Genomic DNA, 23,586 nt, shown 5'->3' with positions numbered 1-23,586 from the left:
TCAGTATTTTTCAGTTCCTGGTCCTTGGGTCTTCTACATAAGAGCTACTCATAATTTGAACTGCAGACCAGCAGCATCTGGTCTCCTGGGATCTTACTAGAAATGCAGATTCTTGGGGGAAATATTGCAGATTCTTGAGCCATACTCCATCCTACTGAATCAGAATCCCTATGGGTGGGGCCCAAGGATTTGTGTTTTAACAAGCTCTCCAGGTGATTCTTACATACCTTAAAGTTTGAGACGTGCTATTTTACATCAGAATCACTTACCTGGGTGCAAATTCCTGGGCTTCACCTTCTCAAACCTGTGTAGAGTCAGTCTCTAGCTATGGGGCCTATAAATATACATGTTTAACAAGTACTCTTAAGTTACTGTTATGCACACTAAAGTGTAATAACCATCTACCACTGAGCAACTTTGACTGTAGAGCTATTTCTTTATTTTGTATTAGAATCAGTCTTTTTTGTGTCACCCATTTGCCCTCCTGTTTCTCATGTAAAAAAAATTATACGTTCCTTCTAAAAATGGGCATAGAATCTCCAAGAGAACTGGAATTTTGCCTGTTGTGTCCATTCTATCCCTAGTGCCTAAAACAATACCTGGTACATATTGCTCAAAACATATTTGATTGAATAGATGAAGGAAGGAAAAAACAAAAGAACAAAATACCGCACATCAGAGCCATTCAGATACTGACCTAGATAAATCTCATGCTTAGAGTAAATGCATTCAGATTTTTAAAAAGTATTCCTTATAGTACATGGTGTCAACTCCATTTATCATCCTGCTCATTTGCATCTAAATTCTCTTTCAGTTATCCCACTTGTATCCCACTTCATGTAAGGGCCCAAAGGTGAATGCTTCCCCTAGATGTTGGATGAATAGTGTAGAAAAGAGTTCGTACTATCACCTTCATGGTGATCATTAGACAGGTTCTGTTAGTACAGCCCAATATTGCATTATGTTTTTGAGGTGATCATTTCACAGTTATTCATATTAAGCCACTGTCAGAAGACCCCCTAATTCTTCTTATTTTTTTCTTTTCTTTTTTTTGAGACAGTCTCGCTTTGTCGTCATTCAGGCTAGAGTGCAGTGGCGCAATCTTGGCTCACTGCAACCTCTGCCTCCTGGGTTCAAACTATTCTCCCGCCTCAGCCTCTCGAGTAGCTGCGACTACAGGTGCATGCCACCATGCCTGCCCAATTTTTGTATTTTTAGTAGAGATGGGGTTTCACCATGTTGGCCAGGCTGGTCTTGAACTCCTGACCTCAGGTGATCCACCTGCCTTGGCCTCCCAAAGTGCTGGGATTATATGTATGAGCCACTGTGCCCAGCCAAGACCCTCTAATTCTTTCAGAGCATTGCATACCAGAGGAAACATTAAAAAATAGTTGTTTTTTTGTGTGTAGGTGCATGCATTTTGTTGTGATATGTTTTAGACATTCCAAAAAGTATGAATAATCTATCAATCATTTGTATATTCACCAGTGTCATTAAAAAATAAAACCTTATGGATAATGGAAGCACCTTCCCATTCCCATTTTCTTATCTTCTTCCCTAGAGTAATCATCTTAAATTTGTATCATTCCTAGGCATGTTTTTAAACTTCTGCCACATAAGTGTTTATTTTGTATATGCAGATGATGAGCAAACCACAGACATCAGGTGCATATGTTCTTAACAAAGTTCCTGTTAAACATCGTCTTGGACATGCAGGTGGTAACCAGAGTGATGCATCACATTTATTGAATCAGTCTGGTGGTGCTGGAGAAGATTGCCAGGTAGGCATTTTTGGGAGCTTCAGATATATTTAGAAACATTCAATGAATTAACAAAATAAATTAGTTATCAGCCAGACAGTCAAGACAGTTGTGACAGCTAACCTAAGTGTGGCAGGTATACCTCTCTAATTTCCATGTTGCAGTCAGAAATTTGCTAGTGAAATTTTTTTCCTATTCAAAGTTAAGTAGGAGGCTGGGCGTGGTGGCTCACACCTGTAATCCCAGCACTTTGGGAAGCCAAGGTGAGTGGATCAACGGAGGTCAGGAGTTCGAGACCAGCCTGGCCAAAATGGCGAAACCCCATCTCTACTAAAACTACAAAAAAATAAGAAGGGCGTGGTTGCAGGCACCTGTATTCCCAACTACCCGGGAGGTTGAGGCACGAGAATCACTTGAACCCAGAAGGCGGAAATTGCATTGAGCCAAGATCACGCCATTGCACTCCAGCCTGGGTGACAGAGCAAGACTGTCTCAAAAAACAAAAACAAAAACAAAGTGAAGTAGGAATTTGAGAATTTTCGATATTTATTTATTTATTTATTTAATTTTTTTTTTTTTTGAGACAGTTTCGCTGTTGTTGCCCAGGCTGGAGTGCAGTGACACAATCTCGGCTTACCACAATCTCTGCCTCCTGGGTTCAAGCAATTCTCCTGCCTCAGCCTCCTGAGTAGCTGAGATTACAGGCATGTGCCACCATGCCTGGCTGATTTTGTATTTTTAGTAGAGATGGAGTTTCTCCATGTTAGTCAGGCTGGTCTCGAACTTCCGACTTTAGGTGATCCACCCACCTCGGCCTCCCAAAGTGCTGAGACTACAGGCGTGAGCCACTGCATCCAGCCGAATTTTAGATATTTATTAATAGATAAGTGTCTTTATTAGTTAATTTCTTTAATTTCATCTTTTAAGAATTTAGTGAAGGGTATTCTGTCATAGTAAAAAAACCAAACTTTGAAATATGTTTTAAGTAATTTATTTTTAGTAATATATCTATACTATAACTCTTGAGCATGGTGATTATTACAAAGAGAGCTAAATAAAAAGAAAAATAAGCAGAAAAAGCAAAGAAAACTGCAGAGGAAGAGCAGCAATGCATGCTATCCCAAAAAATACAATATAGCTTCTGTAACTGAAACAACCTGATATTGACTCATGAATAGACAAGACTAGTGGAACAGAATAGAAAATCTAGAAATAGACTCAATTGCACATAGGAGTTTATTATATAATAACAAAGTGTCCCAGATCAGTGGGGAAGTTATAGACATGTTGATAAATGGTATTGGGATAACTGGATAGCCAGTAGGGAAAAGATGAAATAAGATCTGATCCTTTTTTTTTTTATTATATCATAAACCAGTATAAATTCCAAATGGATCTGAGATTTAGATGTTGATTGAAAAAACTAAATGATACAACCCTCATGAAAGGAAATTTGGCAGTACAGTATCTGCCAAAATTATGTATATGCATTACTAAACTAGTTATCTTCCCTCTAAGAATCTATGTCAAAGGTATACTAGCCAAAATATAGATAGACATATGTGCAAGGCTAGTAATGATATACCCTTTATAATAACAGAAGATTGGAAACAACCCAAATGCCCATCTGTAGGGGACTGGTTACTGCAAATGTAGTATATCTATACAGTAAATATACAACTATATAAAGAATGAAGAATATTTTTATATATACTATGGAGTGATTATCAGAATATATTCAGTAAAAAAGCAAAATGGAAGAAAAAATACATAGTTTACTACTGCTGGTGTGAAAAAGTAGAGGCAGTGAACACAGAGAAGTATTTGCTTATAACAGGAAAAAACCAAAAAGATAATTCATATTATTTAAATCCTGTGGTTATGGCAAGTATAGAAGAAGCTAGATGACTTTTGATTATGTCTTGTTTTGTAGATTTGACTTGGAACCATGTAAATAAATTCTGAATGTAATTATAAAGTAAAATGAAATAGAAGTAATCCCTAAAAAGTGAAAAGAAAAGTGAAACCCATGAGCTAGCATATCTGCACTGAGTGCTTTAAAACAGTGATTTGATGGTATATTCCTAGTGTGATATACCCTGAGGACAAAAAACGATTTAAAGAAATCATATCAACATTGGCATTGTTGATATTCTGAAACCCATCTGTGAGCATTGTAGGGTAATTAAAATGAGGAATTATGCTGATGTCCTTGACAACTGAGATTTTCAGTGTGGCTGAAAAGAGAGATAGAAGATAGATAAGATTAAGTAAATACGCTGTAGTCCTGCATTTGAATAGAAACTATCAGTATAAACTCAGGTTGTATTTTATCTTAAAGGGAAAGAAAGGCAACGAAATATTCCCCAAACGTTTCCCAATTCTATTCACTGAAAAGGTCTAGAAACAATGACCAGCCCAGTCATTGAGCATCCCTAGCACTCAAAGGGATCCAGGGAACCTTGAAGAAATAGCTGTCTCCAGACCTGAGACTGGCAGTATTGCAGATGAGACTAGAATATGGTATCAAACTAGAAAGTAAGGAGAGTGTCAGAGAATACTAGAGTTCTGTCAAAGAGAAAAACGAATCTGATCAGACCTCTAGATCTACCCACTAATTTAAAAGAAATTTGGGGTATAGAGGGACATCTTCAAGGGTACCATAGAATCCTGTGGGGTAGTACTACTGGATGAGTGACCTGGTTTCTTCAACAAACAATTTGCAACGAAAAGCAAGAGATGGAGAGGGAAACTATGAAGTAAAGGAGACTTCAAAGAGATACAACAAGTTATACTTACATGGACTTTAATAGATCCCATTTCAAATGGGAGGAAATTGTTTAGAAAATTACAAGCTGGAACTGGAGAGGTGAATATTTAATATTAAAGAAGTGTTATTGCCTTTTAACTATATATTGTGATAGTATTGTGGTTATGTTGAAAAATGAAAGGAGTCCATATCTTTTAGAGATATAATTGAAATATTATGGATCATATGATATTTGGGATAAGAATATAGTTAGTTGGGGATATAAATGAAAGAAGATTATTTTATATATTGATTATTGTTGCTGCTTGGTACTTTTGTGTGTTTCAAAAATTCCATTATTTAAAAAAAAAAAGTGATTAAAGAGTTTCAAGTCAGATGGCCCTGACTGACTTAACCTGCCTCTTACTAGCTGTTGCTATGGGAATTAAAACTTTAATGTTAATTTTATGTTAATAAAAAAAAGCCCAAGAGGGGAATGTGTAGCACATAAATAGTGCTCAGTAAATTTTAGTTGTTGCCATTTTAATAAAATAAATGATAACATGAACATCAGCTATACAAGGTTCTTATGGTACATGCAGGACTTTCCTGTGTAAACTAGTTTAGTTTTGATGATAATTAAGTGTTGTGGTGATTGAGAGAAGTCTTACATTTGGATATATTATTTATGAGATTGAATTTTCCATGGATTTCTTACTATTATTTTCTCTCTCTCTTATATTATTCAAAATTAATTAAAAAGTTTCAAAGAAGACCAGTACAGTGACTCACACCTCTAATCCTAGTACTTGGGGAGGCTGAGGTGGGAGGATCACTTGAGCCCAGGAGTTTGAGACCAGCCTGGGCAACAGAGAGAGACCCTATCTCTACAAAAAAGAAAAGAAACCAGCCAGGTGTGGTGGCTCGCACCTATAGTCCCAGCTACTCAGGAAGCTGAGGTGGGATTAAGCCCAAGAGATTGAGGTTGCAACAAGCCGTGATTGCACCTCCGCACTCTAGCCTGGGCAGCATAGTGAGACCTTGTCTTTAAAAAAAAAGGAAGAAAGGAAAAATTAAAAAAAACAAAAAAAAAAGTAGCTGAATTCTTAGAAGGATTTTTCAGTTATTGGAAACAAGGATTTTTGTTCGGCACTTCACCTAACAAAAAACAACTTATGATACCCTCCAGCCAGATACCACCTGTAGCCAAACAAATTCAACTTATTATTCAGTGAGAGGTACACACAATGCAACTGTGTGTGCCAAAAGGACTTATTTTAGGATTTCGGCTAAGTTAGATGATTTAGAAGGATTTAAGGAAACAGGCATAAATTCTGTAATAGGATATCTTACTAAATCTTACCTGGAATGAGGCTAAAGTAGTAAATGGTAAAGAAGCAGCAGTCATTCCTGGCGTAAACGTTATGTTTAGTCATTTTATGGTTTGGATAGCATTCATGTTTTTGTCTCTGTTCAGTCATGATTAGGGAGTGGTCTTCATTTTGTCTTGATCTGTTATGGTCACAAGAGCAGCTTTGTCTGATGTTGGTATTTTGTGAAATTGTGTTTAACAGGAGGGCAGTAAGGCTGTTTTTATCTTTTGGGTGACAAATTTATGAATAAAGAACTAGATTTTATAATGAAGTTTTTAAATGTAGAAAGAAAATTTAAATCCTAAGAAGAGTAGAAATACATGCATCATTTCTAAAAAATTACTCTAAGCATTTCTAAGATATAATTATATTTGTGTGTGCTTTTTTTCTTTAGATATAATTATATTTGTGTGTGCTTTTGTTTTCTTTAGATATAATTATATTTGTGTGTGCTTTTTTTTTTTCTTTATCTTTTAGATATTTTCAACTCCAGGCCATCCAAAACTGATTTACAGCTCCTCAAACTTAAAGACACCTTCAAAGCTCTGTTCAGGGTCTAAATCTCATGATGTTCAAGAAGTGCTTAAAAAAAAACAGGTAACAGTCTTGATTCTTCTTGCCTTACAGAAGAAAAGATGCGTTGAATTGTTAAGTGGTTACATTATCACTTTTAAATCAGTTCATGTCGGTAGGGCATGACATCATAGTGCTCATATAGCTTCTCTAATGTACACTTGGAAAAAAAAGGATGGACATACAGAAAAAAATGTTTCACAATTGCCATTCAGAATTTTTTTAAATACACTATTATTCCCTCCAATTCTAGGGTTTATTTTCTTTTTTAAAATTCCTAGGTAGATAATAATTCATATAAAATATAACACTTTTGTAATTATTATCTATATGATTCAGTTCTGAGTTTCATTGTCATCCTATTAAGTTCACATAGGGTTTTCCAAATTAAATAGATATTTGTATGTACTATCTCAGTATAATTAGAGATTTAACAGGAGGGTGGGAGGCACAATTTTCCTGGTGAAATCCATAGATTTTACACTATTATTATTATTATTATTATTATTATTATTATTATTATTTTTGAGACAGAGCTTCGCTCTTGTTGCCCAGGCTGGAGTGCGATGGCATGGTCTCAGCTCACCGCGGCCTCCGCCTCCCAGGTTCAAGTGATTCTCCTCCCTCAGCCTCCAGAGTAGCTGGGATTACAGGCATGTGCCACCACACCCCGGCTAATTTTGTATTTTTAGTAGAGACGAATTTTCTCCATGTTGGTCAGGCTAGTCTTGGACTCCCGACCTCAGGTGATCCACCTGCCTCGGCCTCCCAAAGTGCTGGGATTACAAGTGTGAGCCACTGTTCCCGGCCTACTCTATCATTTCTAACCTATAGCTGCATGTCATTTTTTTCTTTTTCTTTTCTTTTCTTTTCGACGAGGTCTCTGTGGCTCAGGTTGAGTACAGTGGCATGATCATGGCTCACTGCAGCCTTGATGTCCCAGGCTCAAATGATCCTCTCACCTTAGCCTTCTGAGTAGCTGAGTAGGCATGTGCCACCGTGCCCCGGCTAATTTTGTTCATTGTTTTGTAGAGACAGGGTCTCATTCTGTTGCTGAGGCTGGACTCAAACAATCCTCCCACCTCAGCCTCCCAAAGTGCTAGGATTACAGGTTGAGCCACCATGCCTAGCCTCACATTTTTAAACTTTAAACTTCAAAAATAAGGATTTAGCTTATTACATTGGCAAGTGAAAACAACTTTTGTTTTTCTTCATAAGGACATTCAGGTCATTCAAGTCAATAAATCTCATAGAGATAGCTAATTAGGTCCAATATTTTAAATATTTTTTAAGTACAGTTATAAACTCTATTATGTTGAAAGTGTTAGAGAAAATATACTCAAAGGTTTCATCTTTGGTGTCAGCTATTTTTTTATTAGGGGGACAGTCTGTCTCAGGGAGGACCCAGAAAAAATGAGTTGAGAATGGTGGCAAATTATGTTATCTGTATTAATTTCTTTTTCACTTATATAGGAAGCAATGAAGTTACAACAAGATATGAGGAAAAAAAGACAAGAAGTGTTAGAAAAACAAATAGAATGCCAAAAGGTAAAACAAGAACTCATTATTTGCATGCTAGAATTGATGTATAGAATTGATTTTAAAAGTATTATTCGTGATTTTTAAAGTCTTCTTTATATTAAAGTTTATTAAGCATGGTTTTACCTTTTTCTGTTTATTTCGTAGATGTTAATATCCAAGTTAGAAAAAAACAAAAACATGAAACCAGAAGAAAGAGCAAATATAATGAAGACTTTGAAAGAGCTTGGAGAGAAGATCTCACAATTAAAAGATGAATTAAAAACATCTTCTGCAGTCTCCACACCATCTAAAGTGAAGACAAAAACAGAGGTATCTATTTGCATTTTTTTATTTAACATAGGGTTATTGAACATCTGCCATGTGCCTGGCACCTTGAAAGTACAATGGAACCCTTAGGTAGCTAATATCCTAATAGGAATATAGGCAAACAATTATTGTACTTAAATATATCCTGATTATAGTACTTTTTTTTTTTTTTTTTTTTTTTTTTAAGGAGACAAGTTCTCACTATATTGCCCAGGCTTGCCTCAGATGCAGTCCTCACACTTTGGCCTCCCAGAGTGCTGGGATTACAGGTGTGAGCCACTGCACCCAGCTGCCACAATTTTTTTTTAAGTGTTTGTACAGATTCTCTGTACCCTTTTTGGGAAGAGGTTCATAATACCCTGTTTGAACAGAGATGTGTTTTTTAACTGAATATTTTGGTTCCCTGCTGAAGATGACACTGTTAGAGTGATGGTAGTGAAAGAGGTATTTCCCATTTCAGCAGTGTTTTTTTTAATGCTGTAATAGTATTGTAATAAAACCATCCTTTTAAAAAAGTAGCCTGGCCTATTCATATGAGTAAAAATGTGGCATGTTATTAAAAAGAATAATCAGAAGTTCTAGATCTATTTAAGTCTAATTTTATTAATTTCTATCTGTTTCCTTGCCTGTACTTGGTTTAGACAGTGGTTCCATTATACCACAGTTCTGTGGTGTGATTATAGACAATTCTAGTCCTCTCAGAACTGGTAATAAATTTGTCAGATATGTAGAATGTAAATTGTTCTATGCAATATTACATTAAATTTGAAATTATGGTTCTCTATCAGTATAGCAACATAAAATGTTTAAGATTTCTTCTTAAAAGTATAATAAAAATGTTTTTTATTGAATTTTTTTCTAATTAATAGAAAATATATATGCACATTTTAAAAATTAAAGAGGTGAAAAATATCACTGGCAGTCATGTCTCTTAAAGACTGATAAATAATTTGTCTCTAATAAAAAAGAGAATGGCAACAGTTATGGATTCCAATCTGGTAGTAATTATGTAGCTGTTACTTTTGTACTATAAATACATTTTTACTATATAATTTATTTTGCTCTTTTGTGTTTCATTTGTGATACTTTATTATGTGACAGTTATTCTGAGCTCCCTCATCTCAGGTGTCTGTTCCTAGGATCTGATTTTTAAGCCGTCTAATGCTTACTATTTTTCACTGATACCCATTTACTTTTTACATGTTGACACTACTATATCTGTAAAGTTAGTTTTTTCAAAACACCCATGTTTATTGCATCCTCTCATTCTCTGTGTCATTGTGTAACTATAATGTTCTGGAGAAGATCTTGTAAGTTATCTAAAAAATACCTTTTTATTTTCAATTTTTCCAAAGGCCCAGAAGGAGTTACTAGATACTGAACTGGACCTCCACAAGAGGCTGTCCTCAGGAGAAGACACCACAGAATTACGGAAAAAACTCAGTCAGTTACAGGTTGAGGTGAGATTTAAAAGGAGTTAGTGCCCCACCACATTTAACATCTCAAAAAAGTTTTCCTTTGGCCAGCATGGTGGCTGACACCTGTAATCCCAGCACTTTGGGAGGCTGAGGTGGGTGTATCACGTGAGGTCAAGAGTTTGAGACAAGCCTGACCAACATGGAGAAACCCTGTCTCTACTAAAAATACAAAATTAGCCAGGTGTGGTGGCGCATGCCTGTAATCCCAGCTACTTGGTATTCGGGAGGCTGAGGCAGGAGAATCGTTTGAACCCGGGAGGCAGAGGTTGCAGTGAGCCGAGATCACGCCATCACACTCCAGCCTGGGCAACAAGAGTGAAACTCCATCTCAAAAAATAAAAGAAAAAAAAAGTTTTCCTTTGTTTTTAAGGTTTAGTCTAATAATATATGCTGCATTCTACTTTTTGTTGTTATTCAGGCTGCACGGTTAGGTATTTTACCTGTGGGTCGAGGAAAGACCATGTCCTCTCAAGGTCGAGGAAGAGGCCGAGGGCGTGGAGGAAGAGGAAGGGGCTCACTAAATCACATGGTGGTGGACCATCGCCCCAAAGCACTAACAGTTGGAGGATTCATTGAGGAAGAAAAAGAAGACTTGCTTCAACATTTCTCAGTAAGTTTTTAAAACAGCAAATGCTAACTCTAAAAACACTGTGTTCATCATTTTCCTTGCTGCAGTGTGTATAAATGTCAAATGTTTTGTAGATTAGAAAAATCAGTTGTAAAAAACATGAATACTACCAAATGCCTATTTAATATATTTAAAAGTCAAGAAGCAGCTCTTGCTTTTGATTCCATAATACTCCACTTAAGTGCATTTGTAGTGACAAGTTGTTTCAAAGCTATACTTAATGCTTGTTTTAGGTTTATTACATGGCTTACCAGGTATTTACAGTTAATAGTGAAACAGTCTGGGATAGAGGCAAAATTCAAAGAAAGAATTTATTAGGATAACAGGTATATTTAGTTATATTCTGTATGTAGTGACAACCCCTTACTTTTAGGCAAACATGCAAATAGATTTGCTACAGGCAAATGTCTTTACTGTTTTGGACATATGCAGTATATACTCTTTCCAGGCACTCATTCATTCAGTAAATATTTTATTGAGCATTATTTGTGCTAGAACATTTTCATACATGATCGCATTTAATTTTAAATGACTGTATAAATGTGAAATACATGTAAAACGGTATACATGTGAAATCCTATGTGTACAACAGATGTGAACACCACAACTTAAAATGTCAACAGCAATCATATAATTAATAAATAGTGGAACCAAGATAACTAGGTTCCCTATTCCTCAAACAACTCTTTTGAGAGGAAATATTTTTAGCCCTATTAAATGTTAAAGATGGCCCAGGACAGTGGCTCATGCCTGTTATCCCAGCACTTTGGGAGGCTGAGGCAGGTGGATGACCTGAGGTCAGTCAGGAGTTTGAGACCAGCCTGGTCAACATGATGAAACCCCATCTCTACTAAAAATACGAAAATTAGCTGTGTGTGGTGGTATGCACCTGTAATCCCAGCTACTTGGGAAGCTGAGGGAGAAGAATTGCTTGAACTTGGGAGGCAGAGGTTGCAGTGAGCTGAGAGAGTGCCATTGCACTCCAGCCTGGGCCACAATAGCGAAACTCCATCTCAAAAAGAAAACAAAAAATATTAAAGATAGTGAGGGAAATCATAAAGAGCAAGGCTTCACTTCAAGTGTTCTTATTAGTTTGATGCCCATTAACCTTGTTTCACCCTGATTCTTGGGGAAGATAGGCTGTTATGAAAAGGACATTCCACATTTGAATGTCCTCTGGGTTATGAATGGTTCACTCTTGACCCAGTTCTTTCCCTGGTGTAACCCTTATTTGCCGTTTTTGTAAAGTGGGAGGATAGCTCCAAGTGACTTCTTGAGGAGTAAAGAGGATGGCGAAGCACTATACAAGTGCAGGGTATTTTTGTGAAGGCTGCCCGAATGTTGATTTTTGTCTTTTAAGGTTTAGTTTATAAAATTAAAATCTCCTTGCCAAATAAATTGGTCATGTAGAACGAATACCAGTTCTGGTGAGGTGATATTGGATTATGTGAAGCAGAATTTCTACAAATTTGACTCATTGCAGAAAGTTTCAGTTACAAAAAATAGTTAATCTTACTAGGAAGACAGCTACATGTTCATTCCTGTGGTCACTGGAGACTATATGTAGATGTTTAAAATTTAACCCAGAAGTCATGCTCAAATGGATCTCTTTCCTTCTGAAAAGTAGAACCATTCTAAAGCATCTAATAATAACCAATTTTTATGTACATGTACCTGACAAGTCTGCAGTGTGGCATTCAGTTGGCAGATGTGGTTATGTCTTGACACTTAGGAAAAGAGCAAGCAAAGCTAAGGCAGATGAGGTAACTTAGGAACAAAACACTTCCTTTGGTTTGGATGGCTCTTTTGTTTTCTTGTTTGATAGCGTGCTATCAGATAGGGTCTTGAGTACGAGGAGCACGCTTCCCTAATAATAACTACTTGGGCAATATAGTATGCTTTCTTTGAAATACAGAAATACATATGCTTAGGCATTATTGTGAATAGAGTTAGCAAACATAAAAGGTAACTGTTCTTCAAGGTCTTTTGTATCTCACAGAGGCCAAGGTAAAATCTGTATTTTAAATATTCTTCTATTCTTAATGATTATGAAAGGATCATGGGTGAGCCGTATCTATATGAAAAAATGATGGATGGATTTTAATGAAGTTATTCGGAATCGAATTCTGGAGTCCTTCAGAGTTTGCTCTTCAATAGTCTAAGAACTTACCATAAGTGGGTTATGGTTGTATGCAAATGGCAGCTATAAATATGCTCATTATAGTGCATGTAATAGTGAAAAATGATAACCGTGTAAATGTTTGACAGTGTTTTGCTGCCTTTAAAAACGTATTTATTTATTTTTTTTTTGAGACAGAGTTTTGCTCTTGTTGCCCAGGCTGGAGTGCAATGGCGCAATCTTGGCTTATTGCAACCTCCACCTCCTGGGTTCAAGCGATTCTCCTGCCTTAGCCTCCTGAGTAGCTGGAATTACAGGTATTAGTCATCACACCGGGCTAATTTTTGTATTTTTAGTGGTAGTAGTATTAGCACGTCTCTATTTTCCATAGTTCCTGAGGAACACATACTCCTTTTTTTTTTTTTTTAAATAGGTAGTTATCTTTTTTTTTTTTTTTTTTTTTTTTGTGACAGTCTCCATCTGTCACCCAGACTGGAGTGTAGTGGCACAATCTTAGCTCACTGCAAACCACTGCCTCCTGGGTTCAAGCGATTCTCGTGCCTCAGCCTCCTGAGTAGCTGAGACTATAGGCATGCATGACCACACCTAGCTAATTTTTCTATATTTTTACTAGAGATGGGGTTTTGCCATGTTGGCCAGGCTGGTCTCAAACTCCTAGCCTCCAGTGATCTGCCCGCTGGCCGCCTTGGCCTCCCAAAGTGCTGGGATTACAGGTATGAGCCACTGTGCCCGGCCAATGCAAACTACTTTTAAAATCAGACTTTTTACTTCACATTCACTTTTGGGATGAAGCATCAGTGTTTTATGTTGTGTATTTTAAAACCAAATTTGCGGATATTGGTTGATCTTGATCTTTTTGGTCCCAGGTACATACATGAAAGGTATATATAGATTAAAGCATATACAAATTTAAAATACATAGAATATTTAATTTATAGTGCAGGTTATATATATAACAGCATAAAAACATACATTAATATATAAATATATTAATATGTATCAGAGATCAGCACACTTCTTCTCTGAAGGACTAGATAGTAAATACATTGTATATATAACAGCATAAAAACATACATTAATATATAAATATATTAATAATATGTATCAGAGATCAGCACACTTCTTCTCTGAAGGACTAGATAGTAAATACATTGTCTTCTCTTTTTCACCTGCTCTTCCCTCTCTTCCTCTTTCCTTTCTAGTTCTTTTTCTTTTTTTTTTCTTCTTTGTACTTCAGTGGATGAACATTTTTTTCGTTTAATAACCTTTTCAAAAATGTAAAAACCATTCTTAGCTCCTAGGTCATTAAAAACAGGGTGCTGGGCTACATTTATCCTGAGGGCTGTAGTATGCAGACCCCTAGTATGTTATTATATTACTTTATATATCAAATATTTAAGTTAAACATAATTAATTGAAATATATAAATATAATTTTATATATATATATATATATATTTTTTTTTTTTTTGAGACGAAGTCTCGCTCTGTCGCCCAGGCTGGAGTGCAATGGCCGGATCTCAGCTCACTGCAAGCTCCGCCTCCCGGGTTTACGCCATTCTCCTGCCTCAGCCTCCTGAGTAACTGGGACTACAGACGCCCGCCACCTTGCCTGGCTAGTTTTTTTGTATTTTTTTTAGTGGAGACGGGGTTTCACCATGTTAGCCAGGATGGTCTCGATCTCCTGACCTCGTGATCCGCCCGTCTCGGCCTCCCAAAGTGCTGGGATTACAGGCTTGAGCCACTGCGCCCGGCCTAATTTTATATATTTTAAAGATCAAAATCAGTGAATCCAGAAAGAACTTTCTAATTGTTTTTTTTTTTTTTTTTTTTTTTTTTGAGAGGAAGTCTTGCTCTGTCGCCCAGGTTGGAGTGCAGTGGTGTGATCTCGACTCCCTGCAGTCTCTGCCTCCTGGGTTCAAGTGATTCACCTGCCTCAGTCTCTAGAGTAGTTGGGATTACAGGCGTGTATACCTCCTGGCTAATTTTTTTTGTATTTTTTAGTAGAGACGGGTTTCACCATGTTGGCCAACCTGGTCTGAAACTACTGACCTCAGGTGATCCACTGCCTCAGCCTCCCAAAGTGTGAGGATTACAGGCATGAGCCACTGTGCCTGGCCCAGAAAGAATTGTTTAATAGAAGAATCTTTATTTATATATCTTTTTTTTCACAGAAATCTTAAGATTTTTAATATCTTAATGAAGTTAATGTTAAATATTTATAATTGAAGTTTAATTCCGAAGTTGAAAATTTTAACAGCCTTGCCAAGGGCACAGATGGGACAAAAACTAAAGTACATTCCTTCATCCCTGTTGAAGGGAGGTTCGGCTAGATACAAAAGGAAAAGTTATTTTTTCTAAATATTTGGAATATATAGACTGTACTTTGATATTTTTCAAGTAGTATGGCTCATTTAACTAAGAATTTTGAATTTTTCCTTCTTTTGAAGAAGTCTAAAGTTAGGTTTTAGGATTGATCCATTCAGAAATTCAGCTGCTCATATTTACATATTTCTCTTCTATCCTACCATGTTGCCTTTTATTAGGCTTTTTTCCTCTTGCCTTGACCTCCCAAAGTGTTGGGATTACAGGCCTGAGCCACTGCACCTGGCCAGTTTTTTTCTCTTTTTTTAAATTCCTGTTTTTACTGTTACTTCTTGATTTTTAAATTTTAAGCATTATATATTGACTTCCCATTAGTCTTTCTGCTTCCCACCGCTCCATTTTTTTTGACCTTGTTGTGTTTTATTTTTTTCTTACAAATTTATACCTTAAAAAAATAAATTATTCTACTGTCATTTCAGTGGGGGTCTGGGGAAGGGTATGAAATTGCATACCACAGATGGTCAGTTCCCCATCTTTAGCCAGAAGTCCCTTTGAGTCTTAAGAAAGAGGTTTATCTCTAAAGTACTGTTTAGAACCTGTGCTCCCACAATATTTATATAATTTGTTATAATTTTTATATTCTTACTGGATAAAACCTCTAATTTCTCACTCCTGCCATTCCTGAAACTTCATATAAGGCAACTGAGTATTTCTGCTTTAATTACTAAAGACTTCGCACATAGTTAGCTTTTCCCCACAGCCTCTCTAGACAGGGATTTCCCCCCACCTTCCAAGTATATGAAAAATATATTTGAGAATGTTACTGTACATGGAAATGATACCTTATAGTTAGGCAAATAGTTTTCTTTTGTGCTTTCCACAACAAAAATTAGCCTTTTCTTTGTATTTAACATGTGGAGAAAGTTTTTTAGATAGTGCTTCATTGATTGCCCTTCATCAGACCTTGTTAAAAGAGTAATGTAGGCCTGGCGTAGTGGCACCTGCCTGTAATCCCAGCACTTTGGGAGGCTGAGGTGGGAGGATTGCTTGAACCCAGAAGTTCAGCACCAACCTGGGCATCATAGTGAGACCCTATCTTTACAAAACAACTTAAAAATTAAAAGATAATATAGGTGATTTGTGAGCCATGACCCTTTACTGTTGTTATCTGTCACAAGTGATCAGGAGTTTACCTTTTCTGCACGCTTTACTGTGATCAGGATTCTTCAGGTGAAAATATAATTTTCGTAGCTAGTTCTAGGAGTGAAATATGGCAATAGTAATTCTATGACCCATAAAGACATTGAAACTCTAAACTGCCTTAATTTTTTTCCCTTAATTTTGAAAATTTCTTTACAAAGATGATGCTTTTAAAACATTCAAACAATACAGATTATAAAGGAGAAGGCACAACGAATTTGAAATCTTATCAATTACATTTTTATGAACATCTTTCTAGCACCTGTATCTGTCATACGTATACATACTACCTATGCTGTTTTGGAGTTTGTTTTTTCATCCGTAGTGTATCATGGAGAATTGTTCATGTTTATGAATATAGGTATACATTTGTCTTATTTAAAGGCATTCTATTGTAAGAATATGCCATAATTTTTATGTACAACTCCCTATTGATGAATTAGGTAGGTTGTTTACTATTTCACTATTATGAACAATGTTATATACATCGTGTTAGATTTGGCATATTTACTGGGATAATTTTTCTTTCTTTTTTTTTTTTTTTTGAGACGGAGTCTTGCTCTGTCACCCAGGCTGGAGTGCAGTGGCATGATCTCGGCTCACTGCAACCTCCGCCTCCCGGGTTCACGCCATTCTCCTGCCTCACCCTCCTGAGTAGCTGGGACTACAGTTGCCCGCCACCACCCCTGGCTAATTTTTTGTATATTTAGTAGAGACAGGGTTTCACTGTGTTAGCCAGGATGATCTCGATCTCCTGACCTCGTGATCCGCCCGCCTCAGCCTCCCTAAGTGTTGGGATCACAGGCGTGAGCCACCATGCCTGGCCGATAATTTTTCATTATGTGGGACAGTGCTGCACATTGTAAAACTTCTGGCACCCCTGGCTACCACCTATTAATTGCCAATAAGTGCTTCTCAGTCACTGTGACTACCAAAATACCTGCTAGAGTGATGTCTCCAATTGAGAACCACTGCTTTAGGTAGATTCCTAGGAAGGAGATAACTGGATCAAAGGCAGGCATTGAAATTTTGGTACAGCTCACCAAATAACCCTTTAGACTGTTGTACTAATTTATACTTGTAGTGACATTGGATGAGAGTACCTGTTTGCTCTCCCTCATATAGACTTGAAGTTTGTTTTTTTATCTGTCAGTCAGTTGATTGATATATGATGACTAGCATAGATTGGGCGTCAATTTCTAATCTGGGAAAATGACTGGACTACATGAATTTCTCTTAGAGCAGCTTCTACCAAGAACCCTAATATGCATATAATTTTTAATTTATGGTATATATAGTTGATCTCATATTCACATATATATTTTTTTATTTGAATTATTTCCTTGGCCAAGACATATAAACAAAATGAAAAAGGAGTAAAAGTGTATACAATGAAAAATAAGATTCCCTTCTACCTCCAGTCACTCAATTTCACTCCCTGTGGACAATTATTGTTACCAGTTTCTCATATATCTGCTTAAAGATACTCTCTCTCTATATATATATATTATTTGTTCTCTCTTTTATAAAAATGGTAACATGTTATACAACACCCTTTTGCCATATGTACTTTTTACTTCATATATATTAGACTGCTAGATTGTTCTATGCTAGTGCATGTGGTGTTGCTTCGTTCTTTTTAATGACTGCGTGGTATTTCATCGCACAGATGTATCGTACTACATTTGAACTGCCGTATATTGATGGACATCCCATTTTTTCCCAATATTTTATCATTTTAAACCATATTTAGATGTGTATATGAGAGAATATATATGTATGTGTAGAACAATTAGGTACTTTAATAAGTAACAGATATGTTAAGAGATTAATCCTAGATTTTTTGAAAAAGTACTTTTTAGGGCCGGGTGCGGTGGCTCGTGCCTGTAATCCCAGCACTTTGGGAGGCCGAGGTGGGTAGATCACGAGGTCAGGAGATTGAGACCATCCTGGCTAACACAGTGAAGCCCCGTCTCTACTAAGAATACAAAAAATTAGCCAGGCATGGTGGCATGCGCCTGTAGTCCCAGCTACTCAGGAGGCTGAGGCAGGAGAATCGCTTAAACCTGGGAGGTGGAAGTTGTAGTGAGCCGAGATGGCACCACTGCACTCTAGCCTGGGAGACAGAGCGAGACTCTGTCTCAAAAAAAAAAAAAAACCTTATAAAAATATAATATATGCAAATGGTTAAAAGGATGACTAGGGCTGGGTATGGTGGCTCATGCCTATAATCACAGCACTTTGGGAGGCCGAGGCAGGTGGATCACATTACCTCAGGAGTTCGAGAACAGCTTGAACAACATGGCAAAACCCTGTCTCTACAAAAAATACAAAAATTAGCCGGATGTGGTGGCATCTGCCTGTAGTCACAGCTACTCGGGAGGCTGAGGCATGAGAATTGCTTGAGCCCGGGAAGTGGAGGTTGGAGTGAACCCAGATTGCGCCACTGCACTCCAGCCTGGGCAATGGAGCAAGACTCTGTCTCCCAAAAAAAAAAAAAGTATGACTAATAAAACTAAAATCTCCCTTTTATTCATCTTTGTCCATTCTTAAAAGATAGTCACTATTCTTAGGTATCTTTATAGAAAAATACTATGTATGTAAGAATACATATATAAAGCTTCTTACTTTAAAAACATTTACCAAAATGTGATCATATTATAAATACAGGGCTGTGTTCCAAACCTTGCCTTTTTCACATAAAAATCTTAGCTATCTGATATTTCTTTAATTTTTTTTTTTTTTTGGAGACAGAGTCTCAAGTCACGTGTCACCCAGGCTGGAGTGCAGTGGTGCAATCTCAACCCTCTGCATCTTCCACCTCCCAGGTTCAGGGATTCTCCTGTCTTTGCCTCCCGAGTAGCTGGGATTATAGGCATGCGCCACCACGCCCGGCTAATTTTTGTGTTTTTAGTAGAGATGAGGTTTCACCATGTTGGCCAGGCTGGTCTCAAACTCCTGAACTCAGGTGATCCACCTGCCTCAGCCTCAAAGGGCTGGGATTATAGGCATAAGCCACCGCAGCCAGCCTATTTCCTTAAAATTTTTAAAGGTTATACCTATAGTCACCTAAAAAAGTTTATAAAAACCAACTAAACTGATCATAAACATACAGTTCAGTGATTTATCAGAAGACAAATACCTAATATACTATTCCTCAGGTCAAGAAATAGAACATTTCCAATACCCCAATCCCCTTTGTTGCTTCTCCCAGCCTCTATCTACCTTCTCTCCTTCTCAGAGCAGTAACCGTTAGCCTCACTTTATGATGAACACCTTGCTTTCTTTATACAGTCAATCCTTATTATTTTCAGATTCCATATTTGCCAGTTCATCTACTCGCTGAAATTTATTTGTAACCCCAAAATCAGTACTTCTGCTTTCGTGGTCGTTCTCAGACATACACACAGTTGCCAGTCCCCTCATGTGCCCGTTTTCAGCTGAGATAGAAATAAGGTGGCGCTATGCCTTCTTGTTTAAGCTTTTATACTGTAAACAAATGCCCCTTTTGCAGTCTATTTATTTTATTATTCATTTATTTTTTATTTTTGAGACAGAGTGTCGCTCTGTCTCCCAGGCTGGAGTGCAGTGGCGCGATCTTGGCTCACTGCAACCTTCGTCTCCCGGGTTCAAGTGATTCTCCTGCCTCAGCCTCCCTAGTAGCTGGGATTACAGGCGCCCACCACCACACTAATTTTTGTATTTTTTAGCAGAGACGAGGTTTCACATGTTGGCCAGGCTGGTCTCAAACTCCTGACATCAACCTCCTAAAGTGCTAGGATGACAGGCATGAGCCACCATGCCCGGCCTTTGCAGTCTATTTAGTGCCACATTTTTCTCAATTTTTTTTGTTTTCTTCGTGATTACACTGTTTTATTTTAAATGGCCCCTGAATGTAGTTCTAAAGTCCTGTCTAGTGTTCCTAAGTGCAAGGCTGTGATGTGCCTTACAAAGATACATGTGTTAGTTAAGCTTTGTTCAGGCATAAGTCAGTGCTTTTGGCCATGAGTTCAATGTTAATGAATCAGTAATACGTATTAAATAAGATGTCTGTCAACGGAAACACATAAAACCAAAGTATGTGTTGATAAGCTGACAAAAATGTTGTGACCCTCTAAGGCAGGGATGTCCAGTCTTTTGGCTTCCCTGGGCCACATTGGAAGAACAAGAATTGTCTTGGGTCACACATAAAATACACTAACACTAATGATAACTGATGAGCGGAAAAAAGTAAAAATCTCATAGTGTTTTAAGAAAGTTTACGAAATTTGTGTTGGGCTGCATTCAAAGCCATCCTGGGCCATATGTGGCCCGTGGGCCTCAGGTTGGACAAGGTTGCTCTAGAGGCTCGTAAGAATCTAATTCTATTTCCCCTATGATTAGTGGCTCAGTATTTGCCAATTAAATGTTTGCATCAACTTTTTAGAACGTAACTACTGCACGTAATGAGAATTGACTGTAGTTTTATCACCTAAATGAGCATTCCTAAATATTACAGTAGTATTCTGCTTGTTTTTAAAATGTTATATAAATGGAATCACACAGTGTGTATTCTTTTGTGCTTGGCTTCTTCTGTTTAATGTTTGTGAGACTTATTCATGTTTTTACATGTAACATTAATTTGCCATTTTTATTACTATATAATAGTTGCATCAATATACTACAGTTTATTTTTCATCCTCTTTTTTTTTTGAGATGGAGTCTCACTCTGTTGCCCAGGCTGGATCGCAGTGGCGCGATCTCGGCTCACGGCAACTTCTGCCTCCTGGGTTCAAGCGATTCTCCTGCCTCAGCCTCATGAGTAGCTGGGATTATGGGCATGCACCCCTACACCTGGCTAATTTTTGTATTTTTAGTAGAGATGGGGTTTCTCCATGTTGGCCAGGCTGGTCTTGAACTCCTGACCTCAGGTGATCCGCCTACCTCGGCCTCCCAAAGTGTTAGGGTTACAGGTGCCAGCTGCCGTGCCCAGCCTCATATCTTATTGATGGATATTTGGGTTATTTCTACTTTGTGGCTTTTGTAAGCAGTGTTGCTATCTTATACATGTTTTTAACTACACATGTACACACATTTCTCTTGGATATACAGTTGGACCTTCATATGTGTGGGTTTCACCTCCATGGATTAAACCAATTTTGGATCAAAAATATTAGGAAAAAAATGAATGGTTGCATCTGTACTGAGCATGTACATTTTTTGTCTTTATTCCCTAAACAATATAGTATAACAACTATTTACATAGCATTTACATTGTATTAGGTATTATAAGTAATCTAGAGAGGATTCAAAGTATATGGGAGAATGTGTGTAGGTTATATGCTAATACTACACTATTTTATGTAAATGACTTGAGCATTCATGGATTTTGGTATTCACAGAGAGTCCTGGAACCAGTCCCCCAGAAACACCAAGTGATGACTGTATGTGGAATTGCGGAGTGAACCCCATCAGTTTTAGATTCTTACCAGTTTAGAATCAGTTTGAGGTTCTCACCATTTGTGTATGAGAATTCTTAACTTGGTAGCGTCATATCTTTATTCTAATTGCTGATTTGATTTGTTAAGTTAGATAGTAGAAATTTTTCTTAATTTCAGACTGCATATACATTTCTGGTTCTTCCTTTAATAATGTGTATGCAATACATTTAATGCCTTATTCCTTTTGGAGGACAGAGCTCTTATCCTCTTTGGAGAGCAACACGGTTATTACAGATTTAAAAATCTTTATTACTTTTTCTGATTATAAAAGTAATGCATTTTTATTTAGAAATTCAAATAATATAGAAATGAACAAAACAAGCAGGGAAAGCCTCTCTGTAATTGGGCTGTGTGTTAAAGGATAGAGGAAGGGTAAAGGATCTCTATTACATACATTACCTGATTTTTAAAAGATGGTAAATATAGACCAGGTGCTGTGGCTCATGCCTGTAATCCCAACACTTTGGGAGGCTGAGATGGGAGAATTGCTTGAGCCTAAGAGTTTGAGACCCGCCTGGGCAACATAGGGAGACCCCGTCTATAAAACTAAAAAAATTAGCCAGGTGAGGTGATGCATGCCTGTGGTCTCAGCTACTTGGGAGGCTGAAGTGGGAGGATCACGTGGACTCAGGGAGTCAAGGCTGCAGTGAGTGTGATCTTCCCACTGCATTCCAGCCTGGGAATCAGAGCAAGACTCTGTCTCAAAAAGAAAAGAAAAGGTACATATATATATTTGGTAGGGCTATTTTGATACATCAGTTTGGTATGTCCCATGAGTCATAATGTTTTGTGTTAGGTTATAAGCATTTAGACCCTGCAAGGAATGGTGGGAATTTTTCTCTTAGAACACAGGATGAAGTCTGTGCAGGCAGTAATGGATTTATGAGTCTGCCCTAATGTACATTCACACCATGCTATGCTCCAAGTGTTTTATGGAAACATTTGGCAAATGCTTCAAGAGGTTTAACAATGATTTTTGCTAGATAGACTAGAATGAAAGCCCAAATAAAAAAGAGTCTCTTCTGTTATGTTTTTCAGAACCCTCAGTTCTATAAATGAGGACCTTTGATAGAAAAGCTTTAGGGATGGCTAAGCTTTTACTTTTTTGAAACTTTGGATCCCTGTTCCCTTGTCTGTGTTGCTTTGTCTTTAAAATTTGCTTTCCCTTATTGGAATTTGCTGGGGAGAAAAAAATGTTTAAAAATTAGTACCAAGTAACACATTTGAAACGGAGCAGTTTTGTGAGTTAGGATATTATTAGGTGTATTTAATGTTTACTGAATGCATAGATGAGCTGGGAGGTGCTTATTAATGTATAGCATTTCAGAATTGGAAATAGGAAGAACTTTATCAAACATAGGTGGGGCTGTAAGAGATGCAGTGAGATGAATAAGCAGATGATTCACCTTTAAAAAAATTACTTATTTCTAAGGTTTGAGTCTATGTATGTAGATATCAAAGCCAAAAGTCAATACATGTATTAAGAATATTTCTTGTCCTCATCATGACTTCTGTAAGTAGAGCAACTGTACTTAGAAAAAAAAGTATTACTTCAACCAAAACAGATGCTAACATGTACCTAACGCAGATATAAACCATGGGTTATCCTAGGCAAACCAGAATATATAGTTGCTCTAATTAAAAGGGACTTTATTTTGTTTTTTAGCTCTCATTGGAGATTGTAGAGCCACCTTAACAGATTTCTCCCCTGCCCTATATTATACTTTTTAAATAACACAGAATTTGCAAAAATCATTAGTAATTGGAGTGCAAACTTGTATGTTCTTCTAATATATATTTTAGGCTGCAAACCAAGGGCCAAAATTTAAAGACCGTCGGCTACAGATATCATGGCACAAGCCCAAGGTACCATCTATATCCACTGAGACTGAAGAAGAAGAAGTCAAGGAGGAGGTAAATTTAATGGTTGGAAATAAGAGTTGAATTAGATCACTTTTCAATTGTGTATTTTTTATGGTATTAAATAGTATAAATTTAAAAATAAATACTGGGTTAAGACCAGTTTCGATGTT

The 23,586-nt window shown here is 37.1% G+C and overlaps 2 protein-coding genes across 3 annotated transcripts in view; one reads left to right on the top strand and one right to left on the bottom strand.

The window, feature by feature from the left end:
• PRELID2 (PRELI domain containing 2) overlaps positions 1 to 23,586 on the bottom strand; it is a 1,077,378-nt gene that overhangs the window by 503,844 nt on the left and 549,948 nt on the right. The gene's annotated exons all lie outside the window — the stretch shown is intronic.
• RBM27 (RNA binding motif protein 27) overlaps positions 1 to 23,586 on the top strand; it is an 86,990-nt gene that overhangs the window by 58,736 nt on the left and 4,668 nt on the right. For both annotated transcript variants that reach the window (XM_050793992.1, XM_050793993.1), the window contains 7 exons: positions 1,641 to 1,781; positions 6,360 to 6,479; positions 7,929 to 8,003; positions 8,142 to 8,306; positions 9,659 to 9,763; positions 10,200 to 10,391; positions 23,357 to 23,467. In XM_050793992.1, the coding sequence (XP_050649949.1) occupies positions 1,641 to 1,781; positions 6,360 to 6,479; positions 7,929 to 8,003; positions 8,142 to 8,306; positions 9,659 to 9,763; positions 10,200 to 10,391; positions 23,357 to 23,467 (909 nt within the window). The remainder of the gene's footprint in view (positions 1 to 1,640; positions 1,782 to 6,359; positions 6,480 to 7,928; positions 8,004 to 8,141; positions 8,307 to 9,658; positions 9,764 to 10,199; positions 10,392 to 23,356; positions 23,468 to 23,586) is intronic.

This window comes from Macaca thibetana, chromosome 6, assembly GCF_024542745.1.
Source record: "Macaca thibetana thibetana isolate TM-01 chromosome 6, ASM2454274v1, whole genome shotgun sequence".
NCBI classification, from domain to species: domain Eukaryota; kingdom Metazoa; phylum Chordata; class Mammalia; order Primates; family Cercopithecidae; genus Macaca; species Macaca thibetana.
Note: the sequence above shows the minus strand (reverse complement) of the source record. Positions and strands in the feature narration are given on the sequence as shown.